This window comes from Podarcis filfolensis, assembly GCF_964270895.1.
Source record: "Podarcis filfolensis genome assembly, chromosome: 2".
NCBI classification, from domain to species: Eukaryota; Metazoa; Chordata; class Lepidosauria; order Squamata; family Lacertidae; genus Podarcis; species Podarcis filfolensis.
Window position 1 is genome coordinate 89,518,981 of NC_139605.1, and position 18,796 is coordinate 89,537,776.

General features: G+C 48.1%; 2 protein-coding genes and 1 long non-coding RNA gene across 4 annotated transcripts in view; 2 read left to right on the forward strand and 1 right to left on the reverse strand.

Annotated features, from left to right (window-relative positions):
* On the forward strand, positions 1–10,209 carry TRIM65 (tripartite motif containing 65). The gene is made up of 6 exons (XM_083598198.1): positions 1–863; positions 2,733–2,828; positions 3,207–3,440; positions 5,280–5,445; positions 6,833–6,913; positions 8,830–10,209. The coding sequence occupies exons 1-6, from the start codon at positions 414–416 to the stop codon at positions 9,480–9,482; spliced, it is 1,680 nt and encodes a 559-aa protein (XP_083454324.1). The 5' UTR covers positions 1–413; the 3' UTR covers positions 9,483–10,209.
* LOC310755468 lies at positions 5,008–12,531 on the reverse strand. 2 transcript variants are annotated; one of them, XR_014544379.1, is made up of 3 exons: positions 12,417–12,531; positions 11,486–11,548; positions 5,008–5,433 (listed from the first exon to the last, which is right to left on the reverse strand). It is a non-coding gene; the product is annotated as an uncharacterized lncRNA (long non-coding RNA). The 2 variants fall into 2 exon arrangements; XR_014544380.1 differs by lacking the exon at positions 12,417–12,531 and adding an exon at positions 11,719–11,849.
* TRIM47 (tripartite motif containing 47) overlaps positions 11,762–18,796 on the forward strand; it is a 19,406-nt gene continuing 12,371 nt past the window's right edge. Inside the window, exon 1 of the mRNA XM_083598181.1 lies at positions 11,762–12,626. Within this exon, the coding sequence (XP_083454307.1) occupies positions 11,880–12,626 (747 nt within the window). The 5' untranslated portion in view covers positions 11,762–11,879. The remainder of the gene's footprint in view (positions 12,627–18,796) is intronic.

Here is an 18,796-nt window from a genome sequence, read left to right on the forward strand (position 1 = left end):
AGCATCTGTAACCCGAGGTACCACTGTATGTATTTTATCAAAGTGCATCCACTTTTTTTCTTTAAAAAAAAAATTGGGGCCCCAAGAGAGTGGGGCCCTAAGCTATAGCTTGTTTAGTTTATATGTATATCCAGCACTGTCCTGTCAGAACGAGCGGGTGGTATTTGAAAAGGTTGCCTTTTACACGGGGACAAGGGAGCCAGAAACTCAAAACTTTTTTCTTGCATGGAAAGGAGATGCCAATCATCTTTGCTCTCCCTGCCTCTTTAAGAGCCTGGGTGCTGATGCGCCTTGATTTGGCCCAGCCCTTCCTTCTCCTGAGCCATCTCCAGCAGCATCAGCCTTTTTTTTGCGGCCCTGGGTTTCACTTTCTTTTCCTCTCGGCTTTGTAAGTGGCGCTTCTGCCGCGCGCCATGGCTTCCCCAGACCCGCAGAGGCTGGAGGAGAAGTTGACGTGCTGCATTTGCCTGGACACGTTTAGCACCCCGGTGACGGTGCCCTGCGGGCACAGCTTCTGCGAGAAGTGCATCTGCGACCACTGGGACGGAGAGGAGGGCAAAGGGCGCGCCGCCGCGGGCTACACTTGCCCCTCGTGCCGCAAGAGCTTCCCGGAGAGGCCGGAGCTCAGCAAGACCGTCCTGCTTGACAGTCTGGTGGAGCTGCTCCACAAGCAGGAAGATGGCCGGCCGGCTTCCCGGGCGGAGCAGGCGGCCGCTGCTCGGGAAAGGAAGTGCCCCAGGCACGGCCGGCCCTTGGAGCTGTACTGCCAGACGGAGAAGCGGGGCATCTGCTGCGTGTGCACGCTCAAGGAGTGCCAGCAGCACGGCAGGGCCCTCGTCGAGGACGAGCGGAAAGCCAAAGAAGTAAGCGGCCTGGCAGGGAGCGGGGCAGAAGCAGTTCCGGAGCCGGCCACTTGGGGCCATGGCAACACAACATATATATACACAGTCCAAACCCCTGCGATCTTAGGCATCTCTCACTCTGCACGGGACCAGGCTGTTGCTGGATGGGTGTCATGCTGGCCAAAGGAGCCTTCGGGCATCCCATTTTAAAATTAAGCATTCCCCCGGTGCATTGGTTACTTCGGATTGTGGGTCATGTCCCTGCACACTGTAATTGTCGTGGTGCGCACCTTACTCTTAAGGGATTTTTGTTGGGCGGGGCAGGATTTATGTTGTGGGGGGCAGAACACTCACCTGTCATCATCCTCTGTCTCAGATTTCAAATGAAATGTCTCAACAACAGTTGTTTCAAATAATGATGATGATGATTAATTAATAATATTTTATTTCTTATACAGTCATACCTCAGGATGAATACGCTTCGGGTTAAGCATTTTCGGGTTGCGCTCCACGGCGACCTGGAAGTAACGGAGTGTAGTGGAGTGCATTAATCCCAGGTTTCGCCGCACACGCATGCGCAGACCGCCAAAATGACATCACACGCATGCACAGAAGCGCCGAAACGTGACCCACACACGCACAGATGCAGGTTACGTTCGCTTCAGGATGCGAACAGGGCTCCGGAATGGATCCCGTTCGCATCCCGAGGTACCACTGTATGGCCGAGTCTACTCAGCCTCTCTGGGCGGCTCCCAACAGAATATTAAAAACATGATAAAGCATCAAACATTAAAAACTTCCCTAAACAGGGCTGCCTTCATAAATTACTTTCCTTTGAAAAATCGGTCAAAATCTTTCTACTATTTCTACTTTTAGTTAAGTCTTTTTATTTATTTACTCAATTTAACTGCCTCCCACCCCCGGCTATGCCCACTGGTGACGCAGAGACAGCCTAGGTTGTGTATATTGCTCCAATCTCAGCTTTGCTGCACTGGAGAAATTTTCACTTGCTGAATGTCTGCCTGATTGACTCATGACTCTTCTCAGATACCAAATTCTTTATAATAATGGGTTTGATGCAGTAAGGCCTTTATGTCCACTGTAACCTGAGATTTAATTATGAGGGATGGCCGGGCATTAACTCTTGGTGCCGCCACAAAGCTACATTTCCTCAACTTCTGTAGGAGAAGCCATGAAAGTTATAAAGCAGGCATTGCTTGCCATACAGTGGTACCTTGGGTTAAGAACTTAATTTGTTCCGGAGGTCTGTTCTTAATCTGAAACTGTTCTTAACCTGAGGTACCACTTTAGCTAATGGGGCCTCCTGCTGCCGCCGCGCGATTTCTGTTCTCATCCTGAAGCAAAGTTCTTAACCTGAGGTACTATTTCTGGGTTAGCGGAGTCTGTAACCTGAAGCGTATGTAACCCGAGGTACCACTGTATAGATATGGAACATTTTAAGGCTAGCTAGGGCATAACAACTTTGCTGTAACGATACCAAGCAAGAATCCTTGGCTTGAATATACATTGGAAGACATTACTTAGACCCAAATCATAGCCTATGGGCTTTCGTGTGGTGAGGCAGTTCAGCACTGCTCAATACAAACTTAACGGTTTGGGTTAGTCTGGACATCATGGCCCTTTCTTATATCCTCAGTGAGTTAGCACTTCCTAGAACTTGGCTACCTTGATGCCTACACTGACTACCTTCAATCTAATAGGGTGTTATATTAACAGAACTCTGGAGTCTTTCCAAAGGGATGAATGAATCTTGGAAGATTCATCTGGGGAAATCTGCCACCCCTCTTGGGAAGGTGAGATGCAGGGGCCGGGTGTGGCTAGGTGAGATTGAAGTGCTTGCCTGTTAAATTATTTTGAACTCTTTGGCAGGAGTCCGTAAGAGCAACCCTGGAGAAAACTCGAAAGGAGGCAGAGCCTATCAGAGAAGCAATCCAGAAACTGGAGCAGCAGATAGACAACATCAAGGTAAGGAATCCAGAGAGCGTCATAATGATGAAAGTGCCTCCCATGGGAAGTGCTTGCTCTCCATTGACCCCATTTGGTACCCATCATGGCTAAAACTCCAGTTGCTGAATGAGCAAGTGGGCCTTCTGCATTTGTGTCCCTTTCCTAACAGCTCAGGCCTGCAGTGAATCCTTTGCCAACCTGGTGCCCTCCAGATGTTTTGGATTACAACAAGTCAGTCAAGGATCACAGTCTCTTTTTGTCTGCCTCCCAACATTTTATTTTCTTATTTCCATTAAGAGGGACACCTAGTGCCCAACAGAATGCAGAGCAGCAAGGGAAATAGAGGCAGCTACAGTGGAAACAACTGTATTTTGTTGCCCTTCCTTTTTCATCCAGGGTTCCTCGGAGAAGTTAAAATCTGGAGTTGTGCAGAAGTTCGCTTCTCTTGTGGAAGCCTTGAAGGAATGCCAGAGGAAGACAGTGGAGAAGATTGAAAGAGAGCAAGATGCTGCGCTTGGCAAAATGCAAGAGAACTTGGACCAGCTGAAGCGCCAACTGGATGGGCTTACCCAGCGCAACGAGAAGGCAGAAGAGCTGCTCGCTTGTACTGATGATATGACGTTTCTGGAGGTATGTAATGTGTATACTGATGGCATTTGGGCCAGATCTTTATATCCCCACTCCCAGGGGACAGCTTTAATAAGTGGGTGGTCCTGTCAACTTGTTAAAGTTGGTTCATGGATGAGAGATAGTGACCATGAAGGACTGAACTCCAAGTAGTTCAATCCTGCTTTCTGAAGGGATCGGCTGTGCCAGTGAGTTCTTACATAGCCAAACCAAGCAGGATTGAACTCCCCGCCCTTCAGTCTCTATGTGCCCCACACCTATGGTTTGGGAAAATGTCGTGGAAGGCAAAATGGGGAGAACCGGTGGGCCAAATTTGGCCATCAAGCCAAAGGCTCCCCACCCCTAAAATAAATGATAGCTTAGTATTACAGAGTGGGAGTTGCTGCCTGTTCTGCTCCCCATTCCTGGCAGCTGACAAGCTCTTAACTGGAAAGTATCTTGAATATCATAACTAAGCCTCTGAACCTTGGCAACCATAGGCATGCAGGAGTTCTGTGTTTATTTAATTATTAACAGTGATACGCTTTGAATGCTGTGCAAAGATAGTCCCAGACCCTCAGAAGTTCTTGAAGTGTGGAAGTCATGTCATACAACAGTGTGGCTACAAATGCTTATCCTTAAAAGTTTTCTGTGAAGTGGGGATTTTTTCCCCCAGCATTGCACTGCATCGTAAGCTAAGAGAGCAGTGGTATGTTTCACGCCATGTGTACAGCATGCAACTGAGATTAGAAAAGAGTGTAGGCTCTTTGACCTTTCTGTGGGACTCTTCATAATTATAAGCGCTTCTCTAGCCTTCTCAGCTAGGAGACAGAGAGAGGAGAAATAGGATTAGCTAGGCCTAATGGTCAGCAAGTTGAGACAATTGAAAAACAATTTGGCTGCCAACTCCAGAGCAGAGTTTAGAATGTGAATCACCCACCATGCCAGAGGGGGGATGTCTGAAGTTGAACTGTCTAGGGGGGAATTCCATTGATGGGGCCCTCTGTCTTCAGAGAGACAGGCAAGTCATGCAGTGAGAGGGGGTTATTGTAGCAAAATGGCTTTGCCCAAATGGTTACTCACAGCAACATTTTGTAGCCGATAAACACTCGTGCATGCAGCAGCAGCAGCAGCAGCAGGGAATTGTGTGGTTTTCTCATCAGAGCGCTGCTGTGCCACTGTCCTCCTTTCTGTTTTGAATTTTTTTTTTACGAACTGAACAGTCTCAGATTGGCAAGAATGCCCTGGCACACCACTGCCTTCAAATATATAATGAACACACTTGCTTTTATTCGCTTTTATTTTAAACTCGTTTTTCAACATAGTGCTTAAGGTGGCTTCACAAAAGGGACCCAGCAACGTGTTCTTGGTGCATTTGGATTTCTGAGCAAGTGCTATGGGGACCACCAAGGCAGGCAGAGGAGGGGAAGAAGCGGGGAGGGGAGCATGTGTCCTGCTTTATAGCTACCTCTGCTTGAAAGGCTGGCTGGTCCAAGTCCAGTTTAGAGATAATGAACCACAATGAAGGGAGAGGCAGGGGCTTGGAAGTTGCATCTGGACAGAAAACTGAGCAGGGACACAGGTCACGCTATTAAGGTCTTCCCAATTTATTTTTATTTCAATGAATTGCAATTTTGTCCAAATGTGCATATATTAACATATTTTATGCAAATTTGTGTTAGTTTGTTCCCTTCTTTGGCGATGCATTTCCTCCTGCTTGGCAATATGTAAGTGGCCATTGTAGAGTACCAAACTAAAGAATTCCAGGATCGACCCAGTTCACTTAAATAAGCTGAAGTTAAGCTTCATTCATGTACGTCAACAGTCAAACTTTGTGATTCCTACATTTCCTGTTCCTTGTAGGAACTGCATCATCTTCCTCCTCTTGGCAACTTAGAAGTTATTCCACCTGTTGAGTTTGATTTGGCCAGCAATGTGGATGCTGTCACTGAACTCTTCAATGAGGTTTCCAGGCTTTTGCAAGAGGCTCATTCAAATTCCTTGAGTCCACCAATGACTAAAACAAAAGGTAATCATTCAGCTGTTTTAGGGAGTGGTGAAAAATTAAAGATCACCTGTGGAAAGTCGGTTGGTCAGTTTTCTTTCTAATAAAGGCGGCTGGAGGTTTAAGTGCTACAGTAAAGTGGGGGGGGAGTATTTATTTTGATAGATTTCCATATTGAAGAGGAATAGTAGGGCAATGACAGTGCTTAGTTTTCTGAAAGAAAGATTAGATTTGTACTGCCAGAATTACCCCAATTTTCTCTGTAGTCGTCCACAAAACTTTGACCTCCTCAGAGAGACTTTTAAAATCTTATAAAGTCCTTTGTTCCCAAATGTTTTCCTAGGAAAGTAGGATCCAGTTCAGATGTAATCATGACAAACCACAGTTTGTCATTACAAGGACAAGCTACAGCAAGCCTGGGCTCATTTCGCTTCCTCCTCTATTTCCCAGCCTTCTCTGACCATAAGAGGAGGAGATTAGAAGTGTCTGCTTCTAGTTGTAAAAAGCGCAGGAAATTGTGGTTTTGTTCTCAAATCAGGATTCAAAGCCATTCTTTGATTCTGTCTTCAGATCCTGGTTTGAGAACAAGCTGCAGTTGCACAAACCACAGTTTCCCACATTTGGATGAAAAGGCAAACTGAAGCTTGTTGCAAACTGAAATTCTGAACTGGGCCAGAACATGTGGCCTTTATCTGGATTTCACCTACTCATTTCAGCTCCTGACTTTGAGGCAACCCTTTATTTTGGGGCTGGGCAAGGTGAGCAACACAATACCAAGGAGGGCGGGGAGCGGAAGAGGGTGGCAGTGAGAGCACCCCATTCATCATTGGTTTGGGCCCACCATTGGCTCCAGCCCTGCCCACCAGTGGCATGCAGCCCCCCAACAGATTGCCCCCAAAGGAATCTTGTCCTCAAAGGAGAAAACCCTTCCTTTTGCACCTACATGACACCAAACAACTCATACACAACAGTCCACAAGTGTGGTCTTTTGTGATGCATTAGGATGAGAATTGTAAAGCTTGTTGCACACAGAAAAGTGATTTTAGAAACTTTCATAATTCGATCATACATGAGAGAGTATTTGTGCTTTGTCTTCTTTCAGACCATGAGAGATTATTCTTTGGGAGCACCTAAGTGTCTGGTTATTATGAAGAAAAATATAACACTGTGGGATGCCTTTAAGTACACTGCTGCTGCTGCTGCTTCTTTTTAAAGAGAGATATTTTAAAATATATCCAAAGGCCAGCTTTGAACCTTGCTGCCTGTGTATCTTGTCCTCACCCCTCCCGAAAAGGCTCCCCCAGCCCACTGCCGAGTCTTGACTTGTCTACCATTTTGAAATCGTTGTTTTTAAGGCAAATGAGTTTCCTTCCTGCTTTAAAGTTTTCCTTGCTTATCTCTCACTCTGCAGTCTCACCAGAGCCAAAGGTAATTGTGAGGAGGGCCGGACCGTGCCTTCCAGACAATGAGTTAAGAATGTCTTTTTTAAAAGGTAAGCGACTTTCTGGGCTGCACGCAGTTACTTTAAAAAGGGAAGTAGGGTCACAAGTGCATAAATATATTCAGAGCTGCTTCCTTTGGGTCCTCTGTCAGGATCATAAATTTATTTCTTTGTGTGTGCGTGTTCTGTTGGTTATAATAATATTCCTGGTGGTGGTTGACCTGAGGCACGTGGGGAATTTTCGCATAAACAAGTCTATGCATATGAACAGCATAGCATGGAAGTTGCAAAGTCACACAAGAATGTAGCTCCTCTTCCCTTCCACTTATGGGGTGGAATTCAAACTAGCGCTGAGGAGATCACTTGTCAGTGCAAGCATTTTTGCTTGCCTGTTGGAATGATCTCTCCTCTCCTGTGCACTGTTGTGGGGGTTCTCCCACCCTTACCCCGAGCTGATTGAGGAGGGCAGACTGCGCTAGTGGGGCTCTTTGTGCTGGCTCCCATTACAGCACCTATACTGTTTAAGGCAGTCCATGATTTTTGTTTTTCATGCAAAGGAGTCAACATTGCAAAAGTTTGCTACTCCCATATTACACTGCTCATGCAAGTAAGCAATTGCCCACATCAGTAGTCCTTTAAAAAAAGAAGCATAAGTTGGCCCCGGTGTGCCTTCAGATCCAGGAGTTCAAAAAGCTTTGCAAAACTGTGGAGCCATATTGGAGGCAGCCAATGGAGACCTATAAGTTCTGCATTTTATTCTCACTGTCTCCCACATACCTGTGGAGGAGGCGGTGACCAAGTTTCCCAACTCTGCTTTTGGGGGCAGCTGGGTGGGTTCCCTGTTAAGATCTCTAGGATCCTCCTTGTTCAAGAGAAGCTTCTTGCGCTTAGATTAGCAGGAAACCAGAAAGCTATGGAGCAGATGTTCACTTAAATCACAAAGAACACAATTTATCTGTTAAACTAATACAGTGGTACCTCAGGATGCGAATGGGATCCGTTCCGGAGCCCCTTTCGCATCCTGAAGCAAACGCAACCCGCGACTATGCATCTGTGTGTGCACGGGTCACGATTCGCCACTTCTGCGCATGCTCGTGACATCATTTTGAGCGTCTGCACATGCGCGAGTGGCGAAACCTGGAAGTAACACGCTCTGTTACTTCTGGGTCGCCGCGGAGCGCAACCCAAAAAGGCTTAACCTGAAGCGACTTTAACCCGAGGTATGACTGTAAATGGAACAGCTCCTGTTTTCTGACACGGGTGGAACATGGATCAAAGAGAAAGCACTTAGGACTAGTAACTACCGCAAACAGTTAGTAACTCCTTTCAGAAATCTGTGGACCAGAGCCAATGGACAAGGTACAAGGTTTTGTATATCCTTGCACATAATGCCTGTGTACTTTCTCTGCCCAGGCTTCTGGTTTGCATCCCTGAGGGAAATAATTATTCCATTAACCTTATTTAGGCAGAAGGCTGATCAAAGGGAATGTTGCATTGCTGACAACAACTGACACCCCTCATAGGCACCCTGGCAATGAGCAGGGATTTCCCATAGGCCATTGTGAGCAAAAAGTGATGTTTAAATAAAGCAGAGCCTGCCATCCTAGAGATCTTGCTCCAAAGAAAATGGAAGGCACCCTTGGCTTTTATTTGACGCCTCTAAAGCCAACTTCCACTCTCAAGTGCACACTGCTACTTTCTCCTTGCTGCTTTGGTTAAATGCCCTGCAATACTAAAAAGTTGGTGTTTTGTTCTTAGAACAGAGTTGACAATAGATTAGCTCTGATAGGAGAGAACAACAGAAGAAATTGCCAAAATGCCACTTCAGTAAAGCCGTGGCATGCCTGATATTAGGGATGGGGGACCTTTTTCTCTAACTGAAGAGGAATTAGCCAGTTAAAAATAGGTTAAAGACACTTGGGTGTTTTTTCTCCCACCTGACTTTGATACCTTTGTCTCTCCTGCAGATCAGCAGAATTTGACCTTTGATCCAACTACAGCTAACCAATACATGCAGTTGTCCGATGAGAACCGGAAATGCCATCACTCTCAACGTATTCCGGGGTCGAGGCCAAAAGACCCACAGAGGTTTGAGCCGTGGCAAGTCATGTGTGCCCAGAACTTCAGCCAGGGCAGCTGCTACTGGGAAGTCAAGTTATCTGGCCACTCTGTCATCATTGGCGTGGCTTATGGAAGGTTCCCCAGGAAGAAGCGGGCTGGCCGCACATTCACCATTGGGCTGGATAAACTCTCCTGGGGCCTGCACGTCCAGGAAGACTGCTATATGGCTTGGCACAATGCCGAGTGCATTAAGATAAAAAAGCACGTGTGCAAATTCATTGGAGTGTGGTTGGATTGCAACCAAGGAGTGCTATCCTTTTATGGCGTGGATGACAACATGACACTCCTCCACACTTTCAACACGATCTTCACAGAGCCCCTTTTCCCAATCTTCTGGCTTTGCGAAGGCATAGCTGTGACCCTCTGCCAAAAGCCACAGGGCAAAGTTCGAACTGATGGGGTGCCTCCTGTCTTGCAAGCACCTGCTGCTGCTGCCACCACAGTGGACGAACTGCCAGCTGAGGAAATGGCTCTGAAACAAGGAGAGCAACTCTCTTGAGATCTCAAGGTACTTTGTACCCATCTTCCCCAGGGAGATGCAAGTCCCCATTTCTCATCTCAAGGTGGGACAAGTGTGAAAGAGGGATTAAAATTTGGGGAAGATGATTAGGGCACTGAACTCCAACTGTCCTGGCCACTCAATGCTTAGTGTGCTGTGCATCCTGATGAAGAATACGGCTTTCTGACAATCTCATCTCATTAAAAGCTAAGCAGGAAATGAAGAGGAGCAGGAAAACAGATTAAACGAAGTGTGTAATATTTCAGCCTACTTAAGCAATTATTAGGGTGCGGGGGGAGGACTGGAGGTGGACAGAACTGAATTGGGTTTTTTTTTTTAAGTAATTTTTAAAATTTAAATGGCACAGTAGGGACTGATAACTTCTCCTTGGGACATATTAATTTTCAGAGTCGGCTTACCTTGAAACATTAAATTCTCCACTATGTATGTACTGCGTATGTGTAGCTTTTCATACAAGGAAACTGAACTCTTTGGTTCAGAGAGGTTGCACTATTTTATGGTGTGAGTTTAAATTATGATGGAAGGAGTTCTATTTTACTTCTCTGTTCAGGCTCAGCATGTCGTAACTGCTCATGTGTTTGTTGCCACTTTCTCATCAGCAGATTATGGTGGGAATGAAAACTTGCCAAGTTGGTTCCTGTTTTATTGTTCAGCTTTTAAAAAAAGTTTTATTGAGAAATAAAGCTTTCTAAGCAAAAAGGAAAAATAAGCTTACTAAATAAATTTCTTCTTTTATTAGAATTCCCTGTTCTAGCTGTGAGCTAGAAAATTGTCATAGCCCCAGGGGAGAGTATCCAAGAAACAAAACTGATCTGGTTCTTAGTAAGGTGACCTTAAGCTCACAATTGCCAGGGACTGGGTATCCTACACTACTGAACCTCTTGGTCTTGCTGATCAAAAGGTTGGTGGTTCGAATCCCTGCGATGGGGTGAGCTCCCATTCCTCTGTCCCAGCTCCTACCAACCTAGCAGTTCAAAAGCATGCCAGTGCGAGTAGATAAATAGGTAACACTACGACGGGAAGGTAAACGGCGTTTCCATGCACTCTGGTTCCGTCATGGTGTCCCATTGCACCAGAAGCGGTTTAGTCATGCTGGCCACATGACCCGGAAAACTGTCTGTGGACAAACGCCGGCTCCCTTGCCCTGAATTGAGATGAGTGCCGCAACGCCATAATCGCCTTTGACTGGACTTAACCGTCCAGGGATCCTTTACCTTACACTGTCAGTGACCCCTATTTTTTATTTTGTTTTGTGTACCGATTAATTCCCTCACGTCCAAGAGCTTTTCTCATTGTTCCACAGCTTGGAAAAAAGTATGATCTTACTCGCTGAATTGAAGGTTGGTTAAACAAAATATTTTCGGATTTCCTGTGCATCTGATAAAATTTGATTTGGTGGATAAAATCAGAGGCGTATGACTACTGGGCTTCAAAGTTCCACAGTGACCGATAGCCATTGATAGACCTATCATCCCTGAATTTGTGTTTTCCAAACTGTTACTGGCCATCACCGTTTGTTCTTTGAAATAAGGACGGAAGAACAGCCTGCTGGGTCAGGCTCATCTGGTCCAGCAACCTGTTCTCACAGTGGCCAATCAGAAGCCTGAGGTAAGAAAACAAGCAGGACTTGAGTGCAACAATGCCCACCTGTGATTCCCAGAAACTGGTATTTGGAAGTATGCTGCCTCTGACAGCAGATGCCGAACACAGTACTTCCCTTTCATTAGTTGCCCTCAATTTCTAATATCGGGGGAGGGGAGGGTTATAGCAAGCACCTATGAAAGGATGGTATTCCCTATGACAGCTGCAGTGCTTACTTCTGAGTAAACATGTTTAGGCTCACCTTGTAGGGGAGATTCATAATTCCGAGCGCCTCCCCCCCCCCAAGAAATTCATTCCTGATTACCAGAGGAAATTAAAACGAACTAAAAAAATTGCAGCAGAGTTCCACCGACAGGGATTCAATGAAAGATTTGTCTTACCCAACTTCGTTCCTCGCTCTTCCCCAAACACGCAACAAGGAGCATTCACACGATCGTCTGCTACTGGCATTCACACCAGGACAAAAAGGAAAAAGAAAAGCCTTTATTAATGCGTTTCCCTGTCGGTGCGCCGAAGGAAGAACTGGGGCCAAGCCCCTGTCCTTTCTTGGTGGGATTTCGGCGTGCTTGGATGAAGGGGCGGGTTCACCTCCTCCTCCTCCTCCGCTTCGCACCTTTGTGGGAGCGGTGAAGGGGCCGCGCCTCCAGGAGGAATGCGCACGCTGCCCCCTTAAACGGGAGGCTGGACTCGGCAATCTCCGCTGTAGGGCTGGCCGGAGCTGCCCGTCGATGACACGCGTTGCCGGTGGGCGGAGTTGGCTCTCCCGCGCCCTGGATGTGGGAAAGGGAGCAGCCCAGGCGCGCTCTCCTCGCCTCCCTCTCGGTGGAGTCGAGCAGCATGGATGCGGGCTCCGGCCCCATCAGCCCAGTCTCCCATCTCCAGGAAGGCCCTTTCAGCTGCCCCATCTGCCTCGACGCCCTCAAGGACCCCGTCACCACCCCTTGCGGCCACAACTTCTGCCTGAGCTGCCTCGGGGCGCACAGGCACCACCCGGGGGCCGTCGCGGCGGGAAGCGGCGCGCCAAGCAGCTCCCGCTGCCCGCTCTGCCAGGAGCCTTTCCCGGCCGACCTCCAGCTCCGGAAGAACCACACCCTGGCCGAGCTGCTGCAGCTCCGGCAACCCGCCCCGAGCAGCCCGGGGCTGGCCATGGCCCCCGACAAGCCGCCGGAGCCGTGCGTGCCCGGCGACTCTTGCGCGCCGTCGGGGGACGCGCCGCCCGAAGAGGTGCTGTGCGACTTCTGCACCGACGGCGAGCGCGCCCGAGCGGCGCAGTCGTGCCTGGTGTGCCTGGCGTCCTTCTGCTCGCCGCACCTGCAGCCTCATCTCAAAAGCCCCGCTTTCCAAGGCCACCGGCTGGTGCCGCCCTTGCGGCACATCGAGGAAAGCCTCTGCAAGCTGCACCTCAAGCCCCTGGAGAGCTTCTGCCGGACGGACCGGAGCTGCATCTGCCAGCTGTGCAGGGCCCAAGAGCACCGGGGCCATGAAGTGGTGGCGGTGGAGGTGGAGCGGGAGCACGTGGAGGTGGGTAGCACGCTCGTCCGGCCGTCCAGGCACAAAGGGGGTCCTTTGTGCAGCCTCGCTCCAGGGACGGGGAAGGCGGGGACGCTCCCCTACCCTAGGCTGCAGTGCGCGGGGATTCCTGCAAGCTTCGCTCACCAGTTCCAACTGGAAGAGGGGAGGGTGGGTGGCTGTCGGCCACTGCTGCTGTTCCTCGACGTGTTAAATTTAGGAGCCTCGCTAGGGACGGGTTGGGAGAAGCTGCCTGAGGCCGCTGCAAAGTGACTGGCTGGCAGGTCCCTGTTGGATGGGACGGCATAAATAAAAAATTGTCCAGTAGCACCTTAGAGACGTGTGTATCTGAAGAAGTGTGCATGCACACGAAAGCTTATACCCAGAATAAACTTAGTTTGTCTCTAAGGTGCTACTGGACAATTTTTTATTTATTTCGACTTCGTCTGACCAACACGGCTACCTACCTGAATCTAGAAGGATGAGACAGCAGTTTGTCAGGTGCCCCAAGTTATCTGAAAAGCAGGTACCCTATTTCCTAAGAGTTGGCACAAGGGTCTGTGTCTGCTCAGAAACACATTCCTGGAACTTACTTTCTTTGAAGGAGTGTGAGCTTGTTGAAAGACCCTTCCCTGTAAGCTTTCAGAATTTGAAGCAGTGTGTAGTTACTCTCTGGGGTTAGGAAGGCAGAGCAGTGCTGTCAGTGCAGGACTTGGGGGCAATGGTTTAGGGTCCAACTCAACAGAGTAAGTAGGAGATCCCCACCACCACCAAACACAGAAGGGCTGGCTTACTACAATTTGAAGTAAATTAAATAAGACACACAACCGTCTGCAAAGGGGATACATTAACAGTAGAGTGGGAGAACATGTTAGAGTGTTTGATTTGGGAGACCAGGTTTCAGATACTCAGCCAGGACGCACACTCGGTGACCTGCTTGGACCAGTGACTGCCTCTCAGGGTGCCGTTGCTTTGTGGAAGTGTGCAAATATTGTAGGCAGAGGCTTAACCCTTGGCATCTCCAGGGAAAAGAATAACAAGTAGCTCAGCTGAGGAACAACTCCTGCCCTGAGATGCTGAGCAGCTGGTGCCAGTAGACAGCACTGGGCCAGATGGACCAGAAGACTGACTCAGTAGAAGGCAGCTAAGCTGGCCCTACCATTAGGCCGAGTGGGGCAGCTGCCTTGGGTGGCTGATTTTTGTCAACAGATTGTTACATTTGAGGTTATTATTACTGCTATTGTATTTCTACTTGTGGGAGTTTGTGCCTCAGGTACCAAAATGATGTGGCCAGCTCTTGGTTACTACTTATCTTATCTTGCGACTCTGGGAGAGAGAGGGTTGCTGTTCTGCCATGGGCAGCAGAACATCTCTGGGCAGCCATATAATCCTATGTTCATACGAGTGGAACGGCGGAAGCTGTGGAACAAGATTAAGGCTTATTGGGAAATTGGTTCAGAAAGGGAAAGAGCAGGGTAAGATGCGCTGGAAAAGTTATCTGTAGAGCTAGCTTGGCAGGAGAATGGAGCAATCCTTGTGGAGGAGGAAGAGACCTGGGTTGAAGTGGCACAGCCCTATCTGGGGAATCCTTGGAATGGCATTGCTGAGGAATCTGTAAGGCTAGGTTGTTGATCTGGAGGAGGGTGTGGGTACCTGGAGTATGTGTTCTATGGACACTGCTACTACTTAGGGTGTTTTAGGATGGTTTCAGGTATACAGTGGTACCTTGGGTTAAGTACTTAATTCGTTCCGGAGGTCTGTACTTAACCTGAAACTGTTCTCAACCTGAAGCACCACTTTAGCTAATGGGGCCTCCTGCTGCTGCCGTGCCGCCAGAGCACAATTTCTGTTCTCATCCTGAAGCAAAGTTCTTAACCTGAAGCACTATTTCTGGGTTAGCGGAGTCTGTAACCTGAAGCGTATGTAACCTGAGGTACCACTGTACATGACATGTTTTAAGTTCAGGTTTTTTACTTAATTATGTCTCCCCTGCCATGGCTGTAAGTGCAAGAAGCATTGGAACAAATTTTTGCACAGCGAATCCCAAAGTGATGGCAACTTGGACAGGAAGCTTTTAGGTTGTAGCAGTCTTGTCAAGACAGAGTTGGAAGGCTGATGATTTGATCAGATGTTGGCTGTGCAGACAGAGAACACTGCAAATGAACAGGGTGGAGTGCAGCATACTGCGGCGTTAGCCCTGATCCAAATTGGTAGCTGGACCCCTCTGCCAGTATAATGATTGATAGGGGAGCTATGCTTTAGGGTAGGGATGGGGAACCTGTGACATTCCAGAAGTCATTCAAACCCCCATCATTCCTGAGCACTGGCCATGCTCACTGTGGTCGATGGGAGTTGGAGTCAAACAACATCTGGCAGACCACAGATGTTCTTCTTAACTGCGGCCATGCTGATAAATGAACTGGTTTGATTGACTAAACCAGTTTTTGATCTAGTCAATTTTTCCAACAGAAACTTTGCACTTTAAAAGTTTGGAAAGGCGTTTGCGACTGCAATCCTTCACATTGAGGAAGGGAAACCTTTTTCAGTCAAAGGTGACGCAATGCCTTTTGGGCATCCTTGGGGGGGCACAAAGTATGTGGGGCCAGAGGCAAAATAAGCATAGCAGTAAATGGGAAATTTGCATGCTCCCACATTCCCCCTCTGTTCTTTGCCTAGGCAAGCACGAATCAGAATTTGAGTTAAAGGAATTGCCTTCCATCCAGGCAAAAACACTCCAGGAGAGTTCAAAGCTGTCAATGGGGTGTGTGTCTCAGGAGGGGGAGATAGGGCCAGATAGAAAGGACCACATATGAGCCCCCAACCCCCAGCCTGAGGTTCTCCATCATTGTTACCTGGAAGGAGTCCCACTGAATTCAATTGCACTTACTTTGCTTCGGGCATCAATTGAATTGCATTGTAAGAGTGCATATGTAGATGTGCTGCACCTGCTTTTTAACCTGCTTCAAAACCGATTCATAATGGAAAAGGGACTAACCAACATAGCAACCATCCGACAGCATCTAGGACAGTCGCATCCATTGCTGCACTTCTGATTGTGCAGCTGGGAGTTCTGTAATTTTCCATGGAGCTGCGAGTCCCTGAATGCTGATACGTCATGTGAGGTACATGCCTGTGTGAACTCAGCTCCTCTGAAGCTATGCAATATTCTGCAACTAGTCTTTTGGGGCTTGTGGGGATGGGCTTTGCCAAGAGCTACCAAGACAGACAGGCGAAAGCTGCGTGCAGCCAGGACCCAGAAAGGAGAGCATTTGGTAAGCATTTGGGGAGCTGGCTGTTGTCATGGTTAAGTGCTTAGAGCCCGAGAATCTGGAAGGGGTTGTGAGGTAGGGATTGTAGATAATTGATCAGGGAAGAACATTTCCTATTAAAATTGCAATGTTCTGAAATTCCTAGACCATAGAGGTTTTTATTTAATTGGGCTTTCCTAATCCCAGTTATTTGGGAGTAAGCCACACTGAGTTCAGTAGGGCTTACTTCAGAGTCAACGTAGTTAGGAGTGCAGCCTTAGAGTTGTCTAGAGGTCTGGAAGAAGGTGTCTGGATTTCTGATTTTATGGGTGGGGTACAGTCACACACCCACACCCACATCTCTGCTTCTGGGGCTGTTCTGTGCTCAGCCAACGCCTAGAGAGCTTTCCAGTGAAAGCGGGTGGGGTAGGGGGCCTGTGTTTCCCAAACCCTCAATGAGATGTTCCTAATGCAAAGACAAACATTTAGCTGAACTTCAGCCTGGCCTGCCAGATTACACACATGCAAACAATTTGTTGCTTTTGGGTTTGGGGAGGAGGCTAAAACAAAAGTTGCGTGGGAGGAGGGTGTGATTAATTCTGTGTGCCTGTTAACTGGGCCCAACCAGTTTCTGTTCTGACAGCCTTTGGCTGCTGTGCAGTTGCACCAGGGACTCATTTCTTCCCCTTGCCTCTCTTTCCCACAGTGGCTCAGACTGGCTTCTTTATTTCACTTGGCTCGTCTCCCAGGTTCCGCTCCTTGCTCCGTTAGCCCTTTGTGTTGCGTTGAGACGGGGCATTTTTTCCATCGCTCCCCTTCCCAGTTGACGCTGACTCATCTCCTAGATTTTCACTTGCTAGTTTTTAATTGAGCTGTCAGTTTCGGTTTAGCTCATCCTAAAGCACCAGGTTAGTTGGGAAACCCCATCTCTGTGTTCTCTTTGGGAGAGATGGCTAAACTTGGAAAGGTTTGCTGCAAGCAGTACTTTACAACTCCCTAAAACAACTTCGTTTCAAGGTTGTTATTCTTAAGTGGAGCATTTAAGGGCGGAGGATGCTTCCGCAAATGGGAGTCCTCAAGGGACCACACAGAGCAGGCAAGTTCCCATTGCATCGCGATGCCATTGTTTCTCTAGTCACAAGGCCGATTGAGATGCCCCAAACCTACTGATGTGAGGGGGGAATATTCTCCAGAGAATATTCTCGAGAATACAGTGGTACCTCGGGTTAAGTACTTAACTTAATTTGTTCTGGAGGTCGTTCTTAACCTGAAACTGTTCTTACCCTGAAGCACCACTTTAGCTAATGGGGCCTCCTGCTGCTGCCGCACTGCCACCGCACGATTTCTGTTCTCATCCTGAAGCAAAGTTCTTAACCTGAGGTACTATTTCTGGGTTAGTGGAGTCTGTAACCTGAAGCGTATGTAACCCGAGGTACCACTGTATTCTCCAAAAGATTATTCTTGAGAATTTAACATCACTACTCGTACCCCAGGATGCCCAGGAAAATATTTTCCTCAGTGTTCACACTACTCTTGCGACCCATTACTTTAAGCCGGACGTGGGGAACCTTTTACCCCCCCCCCCATGTTCTTGGACTCCCAACTCCCACCAGCCGCATCCAGAAATGATGAGAGTTGGAGTCCAGTAGCATTTGGAGCTCTATGTCTTCCTGATCTCTGAAGGGAGTACATGAAAAGTTAGACAAAGCACTGGCTGTTGTTAACATGCTTTAAACCAGCTATTGGGAGCCTCAGGCCTGGAGGTTGAATGGGGTCCCTCAAACCTCTTTGTCTGGCCCTCAGGACTCTCTTCAAGCCACACCCCCTCCCTGCTCAGCCTGGCTGGAATGGGTCCTTGAACTCTTGCCTGGATTGAGGAGCAGAAGAGAAAGAGGCGCACAAAGCTAAAATTCATGTTTATTGCTCTTCCTACTTTGGCATCTGACAAGGCTTACCATCAGCATGTGACCCCTGAAAGGTCACCCAGAGGGGAGATGTAGCCCTCTGGGTGTAATGCCATGTAATGTACCATAACTGATGCTATGATCACACCCGAAAAGGCCTACTTGGAGAATGTTGCTTTCTGTTCATTAGTGTGGGAAGGACTCTGATACTGCAGTCTGTTCCAGTACCTCTGGTATGCAGCATGAGGCCTGAAAAAGGGATTGAAGCTACAGCAGCCACAGGCAGGACAGCTGTGGCTTTCAAAGTATAGGTGCAAACTCCCTAAATGGGCGCCAGGTGGTCACTTTTAGAACATGGATGGGGAAGCAGTAGCTGTTCATTGTACTACAGCTCCCATCATCCCTGACCACTGGGCATGCTGGCTAGGGGTTGGTGGGAGTTGGAATCTCACAGCAGCTGGAGGAGCACCACTTCCACATTGCTGTCGTAGAGGCACAGAAGTGGGGTGTACAGTGGTACCTCAGGTTAAGAACTTAATTCATTCTGGAGGTCCATTCTTAACCTGAAACTGTTCTTAACCTGAGGTACCACTTTAGCTAATGGGGCCTCCTGCTATTGCCACCGCACGATTTCTGTTCTCATCCTGAAGCAAAGTTCTTAACCCGAGGTACTATTTCTGGGTTAGCGGAGTCTGTAACCTGAAGCATCTGTAACCCGAGGTACCACTGTGTAGGGACAGTCTCTAAAGCGTATATCACGTCATGGGAAGGAGCCTCATAGCATGGTAACAATGGAGGAATAAAGTTAATCAGGACAGAGTTTATTGAAGGGGTTGAAAAGGCCATCTGATATATTGCCTATAAACTTTGAGCAAAACATTTTAGAAAGGGTCCCAGTGGCAGCTGGGACCTGTTGGGAGCGCAGCAGTAGATAGAGCCAATGATTGGCAGAGCCAACTAAGTCTAGATTTGTCCCCATCCTCCTCCCTGCTGAGGTGGACAAGGGCAACACTGTGAGACTAAGGAGAAG